The following is a 21,187-nucleotide window of genomic DNA, read 5'->3' on the forward strand; positions in this document are numbered from 1 at the left end:
ACAACAGGCCCTCTATCTAAGATGTAGCTGGTGAACCACGTGAGGCAGTCATTTGAGAAACCAAGGCTGTTGAGTATGCCAATAAGAATACAGTGATTGACGAAAGCCGAAAGCCTTGGCCAGGTCGATGAAGACGGCTGCACAGTACTGTCTTTTATCGATGACGGTTCTGATATTGTTTAGTACCTTGAGCGTGGCTGAGGTGCACCCGTGACCAGCTAGGAAACAGGATTGCACAGCGGAGAAGGTACGGTGGGATTCAAAATGGTCGTTGATCTGTTTGTTAACTTGGCTTTCGAAGACTTTACAAAGGCAGGGCAGGATGTATAAAGGTCTGTATCAGTTTGGGTCTAGAGTGTCACCCCCTTTGAAGAGGGGGATGAAGAGGGGGATGACCGCGGCAGCTTTCCAATCTTTAGGAATCTCGGACGATATGAAAGAGAGGTTGAACAGACTGGTAATCGGGGTTGCAACCATGGAGGCAGATAATTTTAGAAAGAGAGGGTCCAGATTGTCTAGCCCAGCTGATTTGTACGGTTCCAGGTTTTGCAGCTCTTTCTGAACATCTGCTATCTGGATTTGGGTGAAGGAGAAGCTGGGGAGGCTTGGGCATGTAGCTGTGGGGGGTGCGGGGGGGTGCGGAGCTGTTGGCCGGTGTTGGGGTAGCCAGAAGGAAAGCATGGCCAGCCATAGAGAAATGCTTCTTGAAGTTCTTGATTATTGTGGATTTATCGGTTTTATAACCAACAGTAGGCCAACATGGCATTGCAGCTCACAGACAAAACACTCCTCTTGCTTAGTTTCTTTGACACTTTGAATGGATGGGCACAGGCTGGCCTCATCACTGTCATCAATATAAGTAAAGTTTCACACTTTAGCTCTGAGGGTGATGGTGTCAAAGGGCATCTTTTTTAACTGCTATCACTAGGGTTGTATGTCATTCCTTATCTAAGTGACAATGCACATTCAAGTTTTGCAGCAACGGTAAATAGTTAATGTAATGAACTGTCTCACAGAGTGACTCCAAGTGCCATGAAATTTGAAATATTTCTATAATATGCCCCAGACGTTCCATCCACCTCGTGGTGTAGGATCAACTTTTCAACCAGTCCAACTGTAAGGTGGATAGTACTTTTCCCACAGTTGTTGTTACCAGGCCACCTTTGACAATAACATTGGACAAAATGTACAGTACCAGTCAAAAGTTTGGACACACTTACTCATTCAGGGGTTTTCCTTTTTTTTTACTATTTTCTACATTGTGAAATAATAGTGAAGACATCAAAACTATGAAATAACACATATGGAATCATGTAGAACCACAAAAAAGTGTTAAAGAAATCAAAATATATTTATATATTTTAGATTCTTCAAAGTAGCCACCCTTTGCCTTGACAGCTTTGCATCGCAAAATAATCTAAGTAGGCTGGATTACGTAGGGTTGCAGGGAGTAGCAAAGTCTCCTTCCAGCCGTACTCTATAATACTTTACCAAGAGGGATTGGAAATATTTAATAAGGCAACAACACACACACACACCTATATTTGTGACATTGAAACACAGCTTAGACTTTTGTAACTAGTTTTTATCAAATTTCTGTTTCATGAGCCTCGTCTTGTCCTGTTGTGTCGTCATGTGGGACCATCTGGTGTCGGTGTGCTTCAGGCTTGCGTCTGAAGTACAAAATGAGTGGCATTGCTAATGCTGCTAAGAGAACTATCCCTAATAACACCAAAGCCGGTCTGCCCCTGGTTGCAAGAGGCACCTCACAGCATTCTGTAAAAGAGGAAGAGATGAGAGGAAGACAGGCTTTCAGCTTCCCCTCCCAAAGACTTGTTTGTCTAGTAGTACTGCCTGGTCACTGAACCTTTCATTGAGGTCATTGTAAACAGTTCCTCTCATGGGAAGTTTTTCTCTGCAATGGTGTTATTCTTGCATGCAGTACATCTATACAAAATGCTCATATGACTAATTTTCCCTCATGAAGTGAAATGTCAAATCCTTATTTAGGATGGGGGTTTTTGACTACAAATTTTGTCTAAATTCATACATTGTGGAATGTGTGTAGGAGTAACACACTGTCAGGGTTTAGCCATTAGTGATTATGCAATGGTTTAATATTTCATCACTAAATCAGTGATCCATACTTGGTCACATTGCTCTACCCCTAAACCTGTTAGTAGGTCGCAGCTTTACCTGGAAGTGGGTGGAGGGTGAGCGAGCGGGTGAAGGTTTGATTGAGAACCTCTAGTCTCATTTCAACAATGATGGTGAGTACTGTTTGGACTGACCTCCATGGAGCTGTGGACCTCATAGCGCCCCCTGCTGTCCAGGCCGATACGGCTGTGGCTCTGATTGAAGATGTCTCCTCCAATGGAGTCCGTCCACCACACATCAGGCTGGGGGAAACCCTGAGAGGAGTGGAAGGCGATGATGAAGCTGTCACAGGATGACTGTACAAAGAGCTGGGGCTCCTTGAAGGGGGCTAGGGCTAAACAAAAACAACAACAACAACAATACTCCTATTCAGCTCTTAACAAATTGCAATTCTGACTGCAGAGGGCTTTAGGCAAGTAGATGACAATAAGCTGATTTTGTGCAGATAGCTTAATACTTTTAAGTCTCTTAATCCCTCATAGATGCAAGATTTAAAAAAAAATCTGAATGGACAAAAATAAATAGTCTCTAACCTGCCACTAAAAGTTGTAGCTTTCCTTGGTGCTTTCCTGTTCATCTGTCACATCACAGGTGTATGGGCCCTGGTCACTCAGCTGCACACCACTCAGTCTAAGTGACGCCTTTCCCACAGTGAGCTGGTCTTCAAACAGATGAGTTCGTCCCTTGTAAACGACACTCTGTCTTTCCAGCTGACGTCTCCCATGGTAATAGCTGTGGACCACCTCTGACTCTCCACGCTGCCAGTTGACAATCACGTTGTTGAGGTTGAGGTTTTCATACGGAGGGAAAGATCATCTAAGGGTGATGTCACTGTCCAGAGCTGTCACTCCCATAGGTGAAATAGGGAACTGAACCTCAATAATGACTAAGGAAGGAGACAAACAACACAGCCATCGATAAGGGAGAAACTTAAATTCTCTTGTATTACATCAGCAAAGATAGTGTGATACTTGTGTGCTTCTTGGTGACGGTTGTTGTAAAACCAACATTCTAAATAATGCTTTACTAAATGTTATTATACAAATGTACACATGATGAGATGACGGAATATGATAACTAGCTACCTGAGAAAAGCAATGAAGTCGAAAGAAGCTGTGAGATGACAATTGTCTTTTCATCCCACATGCTTTTGAGTGGACCTGTAAAAAGAAAGTGTATATGTGGAAAAACAATGCGGATCACATCAGAAGAAATACAGTAGACAACACGAGTCAAAAAGGGATTGATGACCTATTTCATGTGTCATGTGGTTATGCCCATATATGTACATCCTGTCTTTCCGTTCTCACGCTATCGAGTGAGTGCCTCATAGTGCATCTGTTTATGGTAAAGCATGTGTTTGCATTAAAGCTGTCAATATGATTGATGTGCAGTGACCTTGTTGAACTGTGGATTGTGTTTGAACATTTGAAAGAGTAGAGTATTGACTCTCTGCTGTTTAGTAATAATGTAAATGAAACAGTAATTTCCAGGGGGGTAGGGTATTGGTCAGTATAAGTAAAGAGCTGTGAACACTATGAGCGACAAGAATCCTCGAGAGATAAACCACAGAAGACTCTAAATAAATAAAACATGGCTCCTAGACCAATTTTATGTGTATTGGGATTTAACTTCAAGGAATGAAATCGATGTCTCTCTCTCTCGCTCTCCATGTGTGTTTGTGTGTGTGTGTGTTGACAAGGATCTGCTAATGACCTATGTCACCCCCCACAACATGGGGTTGTGTGTGGGAGGTCGTTCGGTAACAAGCAGAGAAGCATGCTGATTGCATTATTTTCTAAGAAAGAAATGAAAGAATAATTATACAAATAAACATTTTAAAGGATATGAATGGCATTTATGTATAAACATTTTAGAAGAAAATACAGGGTTTAAAAAAAAAAACTGGCCATATGTCTGTGTGTGTGTGTGTGTGTGTGTGTGTGTGTGTGTGTGTGTGTGTGTGTGTGTGTGTGTGTGTGTGTGTGTGTGTGTGTGTGTGTGTCCAGGCTGCAGGCTGCATGGTAGGTGTCAGGTTACGAGCTGTGGGTTGACACACAGAGAGAGAATCGTGATCAAGAAGCAAAATGCTTAATTTTACATGAATACAGTTAAAAATAATGTATATATATATATATATATATATTACATGGGGTATTAAAGTGTAGTATTGTTTGATAATAATATGTATGTTTTATATACATTTGAGTTAAAAACAACAGAGGTTTAGTATAATATTAGTAATAATAATAGTATAATATATCGTATACCAAACTATCTTTACAGACATGTATCAATAACAAGGCATAGGAGGCCCTTATAAGTGTCCAAAAATGTCTCCAATATGTCACATATTGTAAGCATCTTTATTTTCATGCATATAGCTTGTCAACATGTATTTTTATGACCAAATTCAATTTTTTTAGTGTAGACATTCATTTTCTTCATGATTTCATGACTGTTTGATAGTAGATCCCTGAATGGTCAAAAAAACCTCTTCAAGTAGAAGTATGTTTGTAGCACAAAATATCTTACATGTAGGCCCTCTTTCATTCACTCATCATGTATAGCAAGCAGACAGGCTCCCAGAGGCAGGGCCATAAAAGGTCCCAGCTCACTCAAAGGCCCCTCCCCTCTACAACAGCCATCAGCCCAGAACAGCATGAAGACAGAACAGCTAAAAGATCATCTGGGAATCCTCCCTTCCTCATGGAGTGGTGAGTTGAATATTCAATGTGATGTATGTATATAGATATATATTATTTAAGAATGATTTGTCTTAATTGTTTTCATTGACATATGTTTTATTTTATTTTAATTAAGGCTATTTAGCCATTGAGCAGAAGCCATTGTTTTTATTCATACTGGTTATAAAAAATAGCTTCTGCCCTCTTAGGTTCTATTTGACCCTCTTAATATATCAAAACCTCTCAGACTAGAAAGTATGATTAGAAAGTATGATTAGAAAGTATGATTAGAAAGTATGACTAGAAAGTATGATTAGAAACTATGGCCAACTATGTTCAAACTTTGATTATAAACTACAATTAGAAACTATGACAAACTATGATAATAAACTGTGAACAACGATCAAGTCATGTCTGTGTGTGTGAGTGATGATCAATTATTATATAACATTTCATTCAATGTATACCAAAGTAAGTATACCAAAGTGATTTTGTAACAACAGTTTTGAATGGGTAATTTTATCAAATATATATCATTGTATGTTTGAAATAGCGCTCATATAAACTGTTTTCATCACTGCCTTGTAAAACCAATTCTTGTAAATTGGAGCTACTGTACATGATTGTCTGGGGCTGCTGTACAGATTTGAGCACTTGCCAAGATGTTGACATTTCTGGGTATGTCTCACCTGTAACATAATAATAATAATAAAGATTATGATAATAATAATAATAATACAAATCTGTCAATCAACCAAATGTATTTCTTAAAAGCCTTTTTTTGCATCAGCAGTTGTCACAAAGGGTTTTACAGATACCAGTCTAAAAATCTAAGACCCTTCAATGCATATGCTGAACCACAGCATCTAGGAAACACTCCCTAGAAGTCATAAACCTAGGATTAAAACTAGAGAGGAACTGTACATGTGCCCCTTATTGTTATTCAAGACGTTCCAACGATCGTAGATGACCATCAGGATCATATAATAACCAGGGTGGCTATAGAGATGGCAAAAGTTCAACACTCAGGAGTCATTGTCATGTCTTTGGTCTTTTTTTCATAGCCTGAGAGAGAAAGAGTGTGTGTGTGTGTGTGTGTGTATGTGTGTGTATGTGAGAGAGAGAGAGAGAGAGAGAGAGAGAGAGAGAGAGAGAGAGAGAGAGAGAAAGAACCCAACAGAACATCTCAGTGTACATCTCAATAAACACAATAGGCGTTTTGTTACATTTCAGTCTTCTGTGATGTATTTAAAGTGGAATATTGGGTTGCAAACTCAAAAATGAATACATTTAAACTATATCTGACATGTTACTGGTGTCTTCTTTTTTAAGTCCATAACCCTGTGTGTGAGGTGTACACTTTTGTTTTACAGTAGATTTGTTTACGACTACCAAGAAACTCTCTGTGTGCTCCTGATTTAGCCCCGTGCAATAAAAGGTTATTAAAGGGGGGTATAATGGATGTGTTTAAGTCATAAGGGCCCATCTTAAAGAGTACAATTACCCTTTCAAAAAGAGGATGGCGTGATTGATTGAGACAGCCACCCCAGGAGACCTCACGAGAACACATAAACCTGTTTTCTGACAATATATATATATTTTTTGCTGATCCTACATATGGATATGCCGAGAAGTCTTTTGGAAGTTCAGAGGTCATGAGATCCTCGGACGCCACAGGACCCCACTGTTTTCAGGCAGTTGTTTCAAGGACCTTACACACACGCACGCACACGCACGCACACGCTGTGCTATGCAATATTATACTAAACCTCGTTTTTTTTTACTAAAATGTATAGAAAACATACATATTACTTTCAAACAATACTACACTTTACTATATATATATATATATATATATATTAACTGTATTCTGATAATATAAGGCATTTTGCTCCTCGATCAGGATTTTCTCTCTGTGTTTCAACCCACAGCTCGTAACCTGACACCTACCATGCAGCCTGCATCCTGGACACACACACACACACACACACACACACACACACACACACACACACACACACACACACACACACACACACACACACAGAGACATAGGGCCAGCTGTCATTCATTGAAGGTAAATACATTTTTATTTTTTATAACCCTTGTATTTTCTTCTAAAATGTTTATACATAAATGCCATTCATATCAATTAAAATGTTTATTTGTATAATTATTCTTTCATTTCTTTCTTAGAAAATAGTGCCATCAGCATGTTTCTCTGCTTGTTACCGAACGACCTCCCACACACAACCCCATGTTGTGGGGGGTGACATAGGTCATTAGCTCCCCTCCGGACGCTACAGATCCTTGATAATACACGCACACAAACACACATGGAGAGTGAGAGAGAGACAGCGATTTCATTCATTGAAGTTAAACCACAATACACCTAAAATGGGTCTAGGAGCCATGTGTTATTTATTTAGAGTCTTCTGTGGTTTATCTCTCGAGGATTCTTGTCGCTCATAGTGTTCACAGCTCTTTACTTATACTGACCAATACATGTCCCCTCTGGAAATTACTGTTTCATATACATTATTACTAAACAGCAGAGAGTCAATACTCTACTCTTTCAAATGTTCAAACACATTCCACAGTTCAACAAGGTCACTGCACATCAATCATATTGACAGCTTTAATGCAAACACATGCTTTACCATAAACAGATGCACTATGAGGCACTCACTCGATAGCGTGAGAACGGAAAGACAGGATGTACATATATGGGCATAACCACATGACACATGAAATAGGTCATCAATCACTTTTTGACTCGTGTCGTCTACTGTATTTCTTCTAACATCCATATATTGAAAATACTATATGCCTTGTTACAACATGCATGGCTATACTTGTCTCAGTCAGATGTACCAAGATTCATGATAACTGAGTAGTAGTAGGCCTATTTCAACTTAATCAGTTATGAGGATGAAAAGTGTCAAGAGGTTGGCAAACTAAAGCCTTTTTTACATTGGCATTTTGAAGTGACCCAAATCAAAAAATATTGCATTCCGATAAGAAACCCAAGCTTTTTCCTGCAGTCTGAACAGCCAAAAAGCGCATGGAATCAGATATGTCAAGCCACATTTCAAATCACCATGATAGATGGTTTGAAGTCCGATACAAATCTGATTCCTGGCCATTCGACTTGAAATTCAGCACTGCGATAGCTTCTAGCCTACCTACATCTTTGTACTTATTTTTTTACCCCGATATCCAATCGGATAGCCCTCCACAAGGAGTCGCTTGATCGCGAAGACCCAAATAAAGCCCCCCTGGTCATCCTTCTGAACTGAGCTGCAGGACAGGAAGGAAACTGCTTAGGGATGTGGGAAGGAAAAAATCTATGTTTGCCGGACCTATATAATTATTTGTAGCTTTATAATAGGAGCTTAGTATAGAAGCTTAGTAATGGGAAAGAGCTCTCTGCTTAAAGTAATAAATAAGGCATATTGCTGTGCACATATGGAGGGGTGTAACTACAAGACCGTTTCACCACTTCCCCTGCCTCAGGGTTGGTTCCTACTCTCCCACTTTCACTCCCCACAGCCGTTCTGAGCATACAGCCAAGGACACATCTGGCAATCATAGATAGATCAAGGAGCAGAAACACCCTCATTATTGTTCTAAAGCATCCTCTTCCTGCAAAACTAAGCCAGGCTGGGGTGATCAACACCCGGTGCATTCGACCACAAGATTGACACAAAGTGACTGTGGAGCCCAGGTGCGCCAGGGAAGACCGGAATAAACCTTAACTAAGCAGTTTTTGGGTTTCTATATAAACCCCTTGTGAAAACCTCCTTCCATCAGCAAGGGCATTGAAGATGAAACGTGGCTGGGTCTTTCAGCATGACAATGATCCCAAACACACCGCCCGGGTAACAAAGGAGTGGCTTCATAAGAAGCATTTCAAGGTCCTGGAGTGGCCTAGCCAGTCTCCAGATCTCAACCCCATAGAAAATCTTTGGAGGGAGTTGAAAGTCTGTGTTGCCCAGCAACAGCCCCAAAACATCACTGCTCTAGAGGAGATCTGCATGGAGGAATGGGCCAAAATACCAGCAACAGTGTGTGAAAACCTTGTGAAGACTTAGAGAAAACATTTGACCTCTGTCATTGCCAACAAAGGGTATATTGAGATAAAGTATTGAGATAAACTTTTGTTATTGACCAAATACTTATTTTCCACCATAATTTGCAAATAAATTCATTAAAAATCCTACAATGTGATTTTCTGGATTTTTTTTCTAATTTTGTCTGTCATAGTTGAAGTGTACCTATGATGAAAATTACAGGCCTCTCTAATATTTTAAGTGGGAGAACTTGCACAATTGGTGGCTGACTAAATACTTTTTTGTCCCACTGTATATGCAACAAGGCACTAAAGTAATACTGGGGGAAAAAAGCACAGCAAAGGAATACACTTTTTGGCCTAAATACAAAGCTTTATGTTTGAGGCTGTCACGTGTGCTACCTCTCCGGCCTCTAGGTCACCAGGCTGCTCGTTATGGCGCACACCTGTCACCATCGTTAAGCGCGTCAGCGCATAATGACACTCACCTGAACTCCATCACCACCTTGATTACCTGCCCTATCTATATATGTTACTCCCTTTGGTTCCTTCCCCAGATGTCATTATTTCTGTTCCTGTGTCATGTCTGTGCGTTGTTCTTGGTTATTATTTGGTATTATATTGTGTTAATTTATTAAAACACTCACTCCCTGAACTTGCTTCCTGACTCTCAGTGCACATCGTTAGAGGCAAACACAACACATCACTGAGTAACTGCCTCCTTTTTTCAAGCATTGTGGTGGCTGCATCATCAATCAATCACATTTATTTTTTAAGCCCTTTTTACATCCGCAGATGTCACAAAGTGCTATACAGAAACCCAGCCTAAAACCCCAAGCAGCACGCAATGTAGATTTGTAAAAGCATGGAATGGGTATTGTCGTGTCTTTACTATCATTAAATTGAAGACTTATAGTTTTTATCAAAGATTCTCTGTAATTAGTATTACGCGATCAACTGATTAATCATGTAACTGTAATGAACTAGGAAGTCGGGGCACCAAGGAAAAATATTCAGATTACAAAGTTATCATTTCCTAAAATAACTTTTCAGATATTTTATCTGATCAATTAGTCTTCGAATTAATTAATTATTTACTTTAACTCACGTTAGTCTCATTCCAAACGTCGTAAATTGTTGGTTATCTGCACAAACCCAGTCTTCATTATGAGTCATCCATTCATCAATTGTCTTAAATCATTTATTTATTACTAACTAAGTAATTCACAGAAATGCATAAACAAACAGTAAATATGGTTACAAGAAATGATAGGAGAATGTGCCCTAGTGGGCTAAACCGGCATGGCGGCTTGTTAGACAAAAGGGGAAGTGGGGGTCGACTAAGAAGTCACTACAGAGTGATAATTATAACAATTGGAATGCTAATCCTTTGCACATGAACGCTCAATCATTCGGGAACAATTGCAATCAATATATATATTTAAGCTCAGTGTGTCGTCTTGATCGCTGGTGAAAAGTTGTTTCTTTTGTAGAATTGTCCGTCTCTCTCCCATTCTCTCTCTCTGTCGTGGTTATTCTGGATAGTTCAGAGTGACATTCATTCGTTTTGTTATAGAGTGGATGTTTCGGCGGTTGTCGTTCTTCGCGTTCAATGATACCGAATTCCTAGCTGCAGACTAGTAATTAATATCAAAGACTTGTTCTTCTTCTGTCGGTATCGATAGTCAAGAGTTTAACCACGTGGTATGGTTAAAAGATTCAGCAATAGTCTATAACCTTTGTCCAAACATGGTCTGGTGATAATTTCTCAAAGTTGGGTTTTATTCGGAATTGCAGAAAAGGGGCTGTCCCAGGATGCCTGACCCTAACTAGGCTCAGGGGCGGTCCTCTGATTTAGTTCAAATCAAAAGGGAATTGTATTTTCCTTCATTAAACAGTCCAAAATCATATTACACAATTTTAAAAACATTCATTCATCTTATACAACAATTAGATGTAAACCTCATATCTGAGGGTATTATATAAACAGCGTTATGGTAATGTGGCCGCACCGTCTCCCATGAGCTTCCCCAAGTTGTAACAAACGGACCAGTTCATAGCTGAATTCTTCACCGATCTTTTATACTTTCTCCGGAACATACTCTATACTGTGTCCATGAGGAGATCCTCGGGAATTTACGACGTCTCTCTAACCACAGCAGCCTAGCTGAAGGAGGAAAGGGGGAGGCAGGGAGAGAGGGATGGGGCTTGCCATACCCAAAGAGGGCAACGTCATGACAGTATGCTTGACATAAACCTGCTCTTATGAGACCTACCCAAGAAGACTCACAGCTGCAATCGCTGCCAAAGGTGTTTCCAACATGTATTGACTAAGAGGAGTGAAAATGTATCTAATCAAGGTATACTAAAGTTTTTTTCCATTAATCTTTTTAAAAGTTGTATTTTTCTTTGTTCCAGGACAATTAACTCTCCATAGCCAAAGTAAGTAAGACCTTTAAACAGGTCGCAGGGCCAGGCGGATTACCAGGACGTGTACTCCGAGCACGCGCTGACCAACTGGCAAGTGTCTGACCAACTGGCAAGTGTTCACTGACATTTTCAACCTGTCCCTGACCGAATCTGTAATACCAACATGTTTCAAGCAGAGAACACCAAGGTAACATGCCTAAATTACTACTGACCCGTAGCACTCACTTCTGTAGCCATGAAGTGCTTTAAAAGGCTGGTCATGGCTCATGTTAACACCATTATCCCAGAAACGCTAGACCCACTCCAATTTGCATACTGCCCCAGCAGATCCACAGATGATGTGATCTCTATTGCACTCCACACTGCCCTTTCCCACCTGGACAAAAGGAACACCTACTCTTTACAGCTTCTCTGCACTCTTCAGTCCACCAGGGAACTGGCATTCTCCTTCTCCCCCCTGTACCTGTGTGTGTCACCTGCTTTGAGGCCTCTACTATTGCCCCTCTTACATCATTCACTGTTTCTAAATCTGTACGGAGATCAACCTGAGACAGCCTCTGTTCACGTTCACTCACGAGGTAGTTTTGATGTAGTGAACTACTTTTTCAAAGTAACTAGTTAAGTAAACCATGTTTTTCTTAAAGACTTGCTCTGATACTTTGGCGACTAAGAAAGTATTTTTTTAACCTGCCGCTTTGGATGTGGCAATATCATGACACACGGCGAGATCCAGATGCAGATGATTGGAGTCTTACAATGTTTAATAATCCAAAAGGAGCAGGCGAGAGAATGGTCGTGGACAGGCAAAAGGTCAAAGATGTACAGAGTGGCAGTCAGGCTCGTGGTCAAGACAGGCAGAATGGTCAGGCAGGCGGGTACAGAGTCCAGAACAGGCAAGGGTCAAAACCGGGAGGACTAGAAAAAGGAGAATGCAAAAAGCAGGAGAACGGGGAAACCGGCTGGTTGACTTGGAACATAAAAGACAAACTGGCACAGAGAGACAGGAAGCACAGGGATAAATACACCGGGGAAAACAAGTCACACCTGGATGGGGTGGAGACAATAACGAGGACAGGTGAAACTGATCAAGGTGTGACAGTCAATGTAGTTCATACATGCATAATCTATGAACAGACTTACTGTCTAACTTCAATTAGCCACGAAATCCCTAGTTTGAAAGCGACTGGTTTCTTGAAGCTGTGCTGCACCATTTTCCCTACATATCCCAGCATGAGGGCCAGCCCCTTAGCAATTTGAGTTCTAGCCCTTCGCACTTGAGTGGCAGCTAGCAAGAGGACTGCCCAGCATTATCCAATGAGGTTACAGGGAGGCCCAATGGCTCAGTTGATACAGCAGAGAGAGCAATGACGTGGTGCACATACCTGCACATTTGTGATGGCGTACGCAATGTTCGGGGGCCACTTTTAGCTTGTGAGTGCTACGTTCAGAATTACTGGTTAAAAAAAGATATAAAAGTACAGGAGAATCTCTAAGTGTGGCTTAGGGTTCCCCAAACTCGGTCCTCGAACGTGTGCGCTGGGATGTCGGGAAGCAAGTTCAGGAAGTGAATCATTTAATAAATGAACAAAACATAATACATGCTAGTGTAGCCTAACTTCTTCCAGTGAGAAGTAATTGGATACTTTGGTCAACTATAGAGTAGCTGTTGGAGGCTATGTTGGACTATCTTTCTGCTTTTTAGATTATGGGTACTGTAGATCATGCTGCTACAGTGGACAACAAATCCAGGCTACTCACAGTGCATCTACATGAATTGGAATTCTCCCCTGTGCAGTCTAAGCACATGAGAATGATAAATCCCCTGGCTTTGGTCAATGTCACCCTCTGCATCCCACTGGAACACCAAAACAACATGATTTGCTCTGGGTGTAATGAAATAAAACTATACAGTTTCATGTCACTACTAAATAAAGAAATGTTACAGGAGAAAATGACACTCTCCCTGTACTGCTGGTATACTGCCAACATGCCAGTTCTTTCCTGTAAAAGAGATTTAGCAAAAGGACATCACAATTGGGGGTTCATCTCCTTTTATTAAAAAAAAACAAATTCTGGAAAGTACATTGCCTGGAACACACGTAACAACTTTCATTAGACGCTATAGCTGCCATCGTTTCAATCAATAAATACATGTAATTTATAAAGCCCAGTAAGACAACTGCGGATATAAAAGGTGATTTACCTGGGCCAAATCCCTAAGCAAGTAGCAGTAAGTCAAAACTCCCTACAAGGAAAAAACCTTAAGAGGAATCAGATTTGGAGCAGAGGTACAGTGCCTTGCGAAAGTATTCGGCCCCCTTGAACTTTGCAACCTTTTGCCACATTTCAGGCTTCAAACATAAAGATATAAAACTGTATTTTTTTGTGAAGAATCAACAACAAGTGGGACACAATCATGAAGTGGAACGACATTTATTGGATATTTCAAACTTTTTTAACAAATCAAAAACTGAAAAATTGGGTGTGCAAAATTATTCAGCCCCTTTAAGTTAATACTTTGTAGCGCCACCTTTTGCTGCGATTACAGCTGTAAGTCGCTTGTGGTATGTCTATCAGTTTTGCACATCGAGAGACTGAAATTTTTCCCATTCCTCCTTGCAAAACAGCTCGAGCTCAGTGAGGTAGGATGGAGAGCATTTGTGAACAGCAGTTTTCAGTTCTTTCCACAGATTCTCGATTGGATTCAGGTCTGGACTTTGACTTGGCCATTCTAACACCTGGATATGTTTATTTTCAAACCATTCCATTGTAGATTTTGCTTTATGTTTTGCATCATTGTCTTGTTGGAAGACAAATCTCCGTCCCAGTCTCAGGTCTTTTGCAGACTCCATCAGGTTTTCTTCCAGAATGGTCCTGTATTTGGCTCCATCCATCTTCCCATCAATTTTAACCATCTTCCCTGTCCCTGCTGAAGAAAAGCAGGCCCAAACCATGATGCTGCCACCACCATGTTTGACAGTGGGGATGGTGTGTTCAGCTGTGTTGCTTTTACGCCAAACATAACGTTTTGCATTGTTGCCAAAAAGTTCAATTTTGGTTTCATCTGACCAGAGCACCTTCTTCCACATGTTTTGTGTGTCTCCCAGGTGGCTTGTGGCAAACTTTAAATGACACTTTTTATGGATATCTTTAAGAAATGGCTTTCTTCTTGCCACTCTTCCATAAAGGCCAGATTTGTGCAATATACAACCGATTGTTGTCCTATGGACAGAGTCCCCCACCTCAGCTGTAGATCTCTGCAGTTCATCCAGAGTGATCATGGGCCTCTTGGCTGCATCTCTGATCAGTCTTCTCCTTGTATGAGCTGAAAGTTTAGAGGGACGGCCAGGTCTTGGTAGATTTGCAGTGGTCTGATACTCCTTCCATTTCAATATTATCGCTTGCACAGTGCTCCTTGGGATGTTTAAAGCTTGGGAAATCTTTTTGTATCCAAATCCGGCTTTAAACTTCTTCACAACAGTATCTCGGACCTGCCTGGTGTGTTCCTTGTTCTTCATGATGCTCTCTGCGCTTTTAACGGACCGCTTTTAACGGACCTGCATTTATACGGAGACTTGATTACACACAGGTGGATTGTATTTATCATCATTAGTCATTTAGGTCAACATTGGATCATTCAGAGATCCTCACTGAACTTCTGGAGAGAGTTTGCTGCACTGAAAGTAAAGGGGCTGAATAATTTTGCACGCCCAATTTTTCAGTTTTTTATTTGTTAAAAAAGTTTGAAATATCCAATAAATGTCATTCCACTTCATGATTGTGTCCCACTTGTTGTTGAGTCTTCACAAAAAAATACAGTTTTATATCTTTATGTTTGAAGCCTGAAATGTGTCAAAAGGTCGCAAAGTTCAAGGGGGCCGAATACTTTCGCAAGGCACTGTACATATGACCATCTAGTGTTGTGGTGTGCAACTCCCATTGTATTGTGTTGAACTTTGTGTATAATGTATTGTAGTTCCGCTTTTACAAAATGACTTTCTATTAAAATGTACATTAGTATAAAAGTCTGTCCTCCCTTTATGTTTTCTCTGTAAACAAGCAATGATAATTGCTCTGGCATGATGCCTGTTGAGTGACCATGGACCGAAGGCCATTCTATTCTTCTGTTTTCTTATCCTTTTTGGTCTCCTGCTCAGACCTCTTCCAGGATAACAGGAGCACCAATCCCAGGAGCATTAGCAGCAGGGGATATATCAACAATCTTCTCCTCTGCTCAGCTGGCATCACATAGCACACTGTGGAAGGGAGGAGAGAAGAAAGGAGCACTCAACCTCAGTAACTGAAATAGACAACATTTCCCTCTATATCTGACCACTGTTTTATGAACTGTAGTAGAGTATTGTGAACAACACAAACATTGGCACAAACACACACGCACGCATACACACGATAGCATACGCACTATACATACACATGGAGTTAGTACACATGAATGATCAATAATCCAAAATATCCAATAGTAAAAAGAACTCAAAATAAAGGATCTGATAACAACATTGAGTCAAAGAACAAACCTTGGAAACCTGATATTTTACCTGGTGGTGGGTGGAGTGTGAGAAACTTGGTGAAACTCTGGTCCAGCACCCTCAGTCTCAGCTCGGCTGTAACAGTCAGAGTGCTGTTCAGCCTCAGGGTCACCTCACTCTCCAGCTCATAGAGCCCCTTGCTGTCTAACTCCATAGTGGTGTTGGTACTGCCCATCACACCTTTCCACACTACCTCTGGCTGGGGAAACCCCTGAGAGGCACTGAAGGTCACAACAAAGCCGTCACAAGTGGCTTGGATGGATATCCTGGGCTCATCATAAGGGGCTGGTTTGAAATATTAGAAATACTTTTGTAGGGGCAGTTATCATTATTTACACTATACAATATAGCTGGAGCAACAATGGAACCTACCTGCCACTAGAAGTTGTAGCTTTTCCTGGGTGCTTCCCTGTTCATCTGTCACATCACAGGTGTATGGGCCCTGGTCACTCGGCTGCACATCACTCAGTCTAAGTGAGGCATTTCCCACTGTGAGCTGGTCTTCAAACAGATGAGTTCGTCCCTTGTAAACAACACTCTGTCTTTCCAGCTGATCTCTCCCATGGTAATAGCTGTGGACCACCTCTGACTCTCCACGCTGCCAGTTGACGACCAGGTTGTTGAGGTTCAGGTTTTTAGACAAAGAGCAGCTAAGGGTGATGTCACTGCCCGGAGCTGCCACTTCTCTTGGTTGTAGACTGGTTGTAGTTACCACTGATGATATCACTGATAAATGGAATAGGTGGAATGAGAGAAGGATGATGTGGGAGAGAGAGTGGTATTGGTAATTAATTACAGCAAATCAACCATTGTTCTAACATGTTATTGTACAGTTGAAGTCGGAATTTTACATACACATTTAAACTCAGTTTTTCCACAATTCCTGCAATTTAATCCTAGTAAAAATTCCCTGTTTTAGGGCAGTTATTTTAACAATGTGAAATGTCAGAATAATAGTAGAGAGAATTATTTATTTCAGCTTTTATTTCTTTCATCACATTCCCAGTGGGTCAGAAGTTTACATACAGTATATTAGTATTTGGCAGCATTGTCTTTAAATTGTTTAACTTTGGCCCATTCCTCCTGACAAAGCTGGTGTAACTGAGTCAGGTTTGTAGGCCTCCTTGCTCGTACACGCTTTTTCAGTTCTGCCCACAAATGTTCTATAGGATTGAGGTCAGGGCTTTGTAATGGCCACTCCAATACCCTGACGTTGTTGTCCTTAAGCCATAACTTTGGAAGTATGCTTGGGGTCATTGTCCATTTGGAAGATCCATTTGCAACCAAGCTTTAACTTCCTGACTGATGTCTCGAGATGTTGCTTCAATATATCCACGTAATTTTCCTGCCTTATGAAGCCATCTATTTTATGAAGTGCACCAGTCCCTCCTGCAGCAAAGCACCCCCACGACATGATACTGCCACCCCTGTGTTTCACGGTTGGGATGGTGTTCTTCAGCTTGGAAGCCTCCCCCTTTTTCCTCCAAACATAATAATGGTCATTATGGCGAAACAGTTCTATTTTTGTTTCATCAGACCAGAGGACATTTCTCCAAAAAGTGCGATCTTTGTCCCCATGTGCAGTTGCAAACCATAGTCTGGCTTTTTTATGGCGGTTTTGGAGCAGTGGCTTCTTCCTTGCTGAGTGGCCTTTCAGGTTATGTCGATATAGGACTCGTTTTACTGTGGGTATAGATACTTTTGTACCTGTTTCCTCCAGCATCTTCACAAGGTCCTTTGCTGTTGTTCTGGGATTGATTTTCACTTTTCGCACCAAATTACGTTCATCTCTAGGAGTCAGAAAGCGTCACCTTCCTGAGCGCTATGACGGCCGCATGGTCCCATGGTGTTTATACTTGCGTACTGTTTGTACAGATGAATGTGGTACCTTCAGGCGTTTGGAAATTGCTCCCAAGGATGAACCAGACTTGTGGAGGTCTACAATTTGTTTTATGAGGTCTTGGATGATTTATTTTGATTTTCCCATGATGTCAAGCAAGGAGGCACTGAGTTTGAAGGTAGGCCTTGAAATTCATCTACAGGTACACCTCCAATTGACTCAAATGATGTCAATTAGCCTATCAGAAGCTTCTAAAGCCATGACATAATTTTCTGGAATTTTCCAAGCTGTTTAAAGGCACAGTCAACCTAGTGTATGTAAACTTCTGACACACTGGAATTGTGATACAGTGAATTATAAGTGAAATAATCTGTCTGTAAACAATTGTTGGAAAAATGACTTGCGTCATGCACAAAGTAGATGCCCTAACCGACTTGCCAAAATTATAGTTTGTTAACAAGAAATTTGTGGAGTGGTTGAAAAACAAGTTTTAATGACTCCAACCTAAGTGTATGTAAACTTTAGACTTCAACTGTTTCTCTACTTCTTTGCTGTCTAACCATGAAAGGGCGGAATGGATGAAATGACATAATCCATACAGTTCCTATAGAAAGTCTACACCCGCTTGAACTTGTAGTGGAATATTCTAATCAAGTGAGAGAGACCTTGTCATTTCTTCAAACAATCATCTTTATTCAATATCGATTAATTATTGCAATAATGAGGCTGGTCGACCCAACACCCTTGAGTGTTGGACCGAGTTAACTAACCTTTACAGAATGCAGAGTTCTATATATAGCTGACACTAAGAATGCTTAGTCGTGGCTGTTTCCACCCCAATGGGCATCATAAGCCACTCTGGGTTCATTCGGTCATTATCTGTACAGTGTTGTTGTCTTAATCTCACCCTGGCTTAGTTTCCTAGATGCCATGATGATTATGAGACAATGAGGGATTGTTCTAAACTCTTCCAGGCTAGCTCTCTCTCGGTTACACCCACCACATCTTGTCTATGTAATGTAGTTTTTAACTCATTTGTCAGCTCAAGCCATCTCTACTGACCATACGCCCAGATTGGCTGCAGGGAACTAGAGTGGAGATCATAAAGACAGAGCAATAGTAGGACAAAAATGTCTTGCTATTAGTTAAATCTTAATCGTTAACCATTAATATCAAATAAATCAGGTAAATACGCAATTTTCACAAACTTTTTTCACATTTTGTTGCATTACAAAGTGGAATTGAAATATATTAATATTAATTTGTCATTGATTTACACAAAATATCACATAATGTCCAAGTATAAAGAAAATTCTACACATTTTTACAAACGAATAAAACTGTAATAACTTGAATAGTCATTGCATATGTATTCACCCCTTTGTTTAGGCTAGCCTAAATTAGTTCAGAAGTCAAATTTGGCATAACAAATCACATAAGTTATATGGACTCACTGTACGAAATAATAGAGGTTGACATGATTTTTTAATGACTACCCCTTCCTCTGTCCCACATACAGTACACAGAAAATCTGTATGGTCCCTCAGTCAAGTATTACATTTCAAGCACAGATTCAACTACAAAGACCAGGGAGCTTTTTGTAAGCCTCATAAAGAAGGGCAGTGATTGGTAGATGGGTAATAGTAACAAATCAGACATTGAATATATATTTAAGTATGGTCAAGTTAATAATTATGCTGTGGATGATGTATTAAACCACCCAGACACATCAAAGATACTGTCGTCCTTCTGAACTGAGCTGCAGGACAGGAAGGAAACTGCTGATGGATGTCAGTGAAAAGAAGAATACAAATATACAGAATAAAAGTATTCCAAAACATGCATCCAGTATGCAACAAGGCACTAAAGTAATACTGAAGAAAAAAAACACTGCAAAGGAATACACTTTTTGGCCTAAATGCAAAGCCTTATGTTTGGGGTAAATCCAACAACTCATCACTGAGTAACTGCCTCCTTTTTTTCAGGCATGGTGGTGGCTGCATCATCAATCAATCAAATGTATTTATGAAGACCTTTTTACAGCAGATGTCACAGGGTGCTATACAGAAACGCAGCCTAAAACTCCAAACTGCAAGCAATGTAGATATGTAGAAGAATGGTACGGGTATGCTTGACATCAGCAAAGGCTGGGGAGTTTTTCAGGATGAAAATAAACGTTATGGAGCTAAGCACAGGCAAAATCCTAGAGGAAAACCTGCTTAAGTCCACTTCACAGCAGACACTGGGAGAGAAATTCACCTTTCAGCAGGACTATAACCCACAACACAAAGCCAAATCTAAACTGGAGTTGCTTACCAAGAAGACAGTGAATGTTCCTGAGTGGCCAAATTACAGCTTTGACTTAAATGTACTCTTAGGAGACCTACCCGAGAAGAATCACAGCTGCCAAAGGTGTACCTTTTTTTAACTTAAAAATGGCACTATTGGTTAGGGCCTGTAAGTAAGCATTTCACTGTTGTATTCGACGCACGAGACAAATAAACTTTGATTTGAGTGCTGCACAAATATGCACTAATCAATGTTCACGTGATCATTGATGAGGGATCCCATTTATTTATGAATTACTAAAAAAGGTATTTGTAAAGGTTTGATATTTGCCCTACTACTTGTCCATACACACCATATGAAAATACTCAATTTTTACTTACTGATAACAAACAGCACAGAGACCACACACAACCTGAAAGACAAAGAGAGACACATACTCTTTGAATTCTGCTTCTAATAATCCATGGACTAACTTTATCCTGCATTTTCTTTATCCTATATAATGCATTATAGAGCCTATTAAGCATGGGGATCCAATTGTACATATACCCCTTAGTTTCTAAACTTTGTTAAACATTTGAGTGAATTAATGAAATGTTAGCACTTACCCCATGTGCAGAGGGAACAAAGAAAGTGCCGCACAGGGTGTAGATGGCCAACTTTAAATGTGCATTACCGCCACCAACTGGACTGGAGTGTGGACCAGAGACAGAAAAGGTATAAATCCTATCCATTAATCTTGTCTCCCTAAGGAAACTAAATATGCAAAGAAATACATCACGTGAAGTTTGCCTGAACAGTACAATTAAACTTGTCTCTTCAACACCATTATTCCTTGAATCTAATAATAATCTCTCCCTTTCCTTCTCATAGTGCTGGCACTGAAAAAGAACATGTTCCACTGTCTCCATCTCCTCCTGAAAATGATCACACTTCCCAGTTGGATGCTTTCCTACCAATTTCAAATGTGTGTTTCAGCCTTGTATGTGCCAGTCCCAGCCTTATTACACTTTCCACCCTTCTCTCTCAACCTGAGGACCTCCGTGCCCCTACCTTTTCCTGGATCTTCCCTTTCCCTCCCTGTTCCACATTTTGTGCCATTTGTAATTAACTACTGTTATTACTAGTCCATTGGCTTCTGCTTTTCCTATTGTCATTTCCCTGT

At 40.5% G+C, this 21,187-nt stretch overlaps 2 protein-coding genes across 3 annotated transcripts; both read right to left on the reverse strand.

Moving 5' to 3' along the window:
- Positions 1-1,722: 1,722 nt before the first annotated feature.
- LOC149984918 (V-set domain-containing T-cell activation inhibitor 1-like) lies at positions 1,723-9,372 on the reverse strand. Its single transcript, XM_090200741.1, has 5 exons — positions 9,363-9,372; positions 7,077-7,153; positions 2,747-2,915; positions 2,292-2,491; positions 1,723-1,776 (listed from the first exon to the last, which is right to left on the reverse strand). The coding sequence occupies exons 1-5, from the start codon at positions 9,370-9,372 to the stop codon at positions 1,723-1,725; spliced, it is 510 nt and encodes a 169-aa protein (XP_090056867.1).
- Positions 9,373-13,380: 4,008 nt separating this feature from the next.
- LOC110538717 (V-set domain containing T-cell activation inhibitor 1) lies at positions 13,381-20,676 on the reverse strand. 2 transcript variants are annotated; one of them, XM_021625679.3, is made up of 5 exons: positions 20,631-20,672; positions 20,403-20,434; positions 16,266-16,619; positions 15,903-16,178; positions 13,381-15,602 (listed from the first exon to the last, which is right to left on the reverse strand). In XM_021625679.3, exons 1-5 carry the CDS (start codon positions 20,633-20,635, stop codon positions 15,463-15,465), a joined length of 807 nt encoding a protein of 268 aa, XP_021481354.1. In that variant the 5' UTR covers positions 20,636-20,672; the 3' UTR covers positions 13,381-15,462. The 2 variants fall into 2 exon arrangements, with proteins under 2 accessions (XP_021481354.1, XP_036799077.1); XM_036943182.2 differs by having other exon boundaries at positions 15,047-15,602; positions 15,903-15,968; positions 20,631-20,676.
- Positions 20,677-21,187: the final 511 nt, after the last annotated feature.

Source organism: Oncorhynchus mykiss, chromosome 2, assembly GCF_057628025.1.
Source record: "Oncorhynchus mykiss isolate SJ-2025 chromosome 2, ASM5762802v1, whole genome shotgun sequence".
Taxonomy (NCBI): Eukaryota; Metazoa; Chordata; class Actinopteri; order Salmoniformes; family Salmonidae; genus Oncorhynchus; species Oncorhynchus mykiss.

Excerpts from the sequence above, each read along its gene's own strand:
- LOC149984918 (XM_090200741.1), bottom strand. Across the intron at positions 2,492-2,746 it reads TGACCAGGGCCCATACACCT|CCCTAGCCCCCTTCAAGGAG; the intron begins GTGATGTGACAG and ends GTTTTTGTTTAG. Across the intron at positions 1,777-2,291 it reads AGGTCCACAGCTCCATGGAG|AATGCTGTGAGGTGCCTCTT; the intron begins GTCAGTCCAAAC and ends CCTCTTTTACAG.
- LOC110538717 (XM_021625679.3), bottom strand. Across the intron at positions 16,179-16,265 it reads GCTACAACTTCTAGTGGCAG|CCCCTTATGATGAGCCCAGG; the intron begins GTAGGTTCCATT and ends ATTTCAAACCAG. Across the intron at positions 15,603-15,902 it reads CACACTCCACCCACCACCAG|TGTGCTATGTGATGCCAGCT; the intron begins GTAAAATATCAG and ends TCCCTTCCACAG.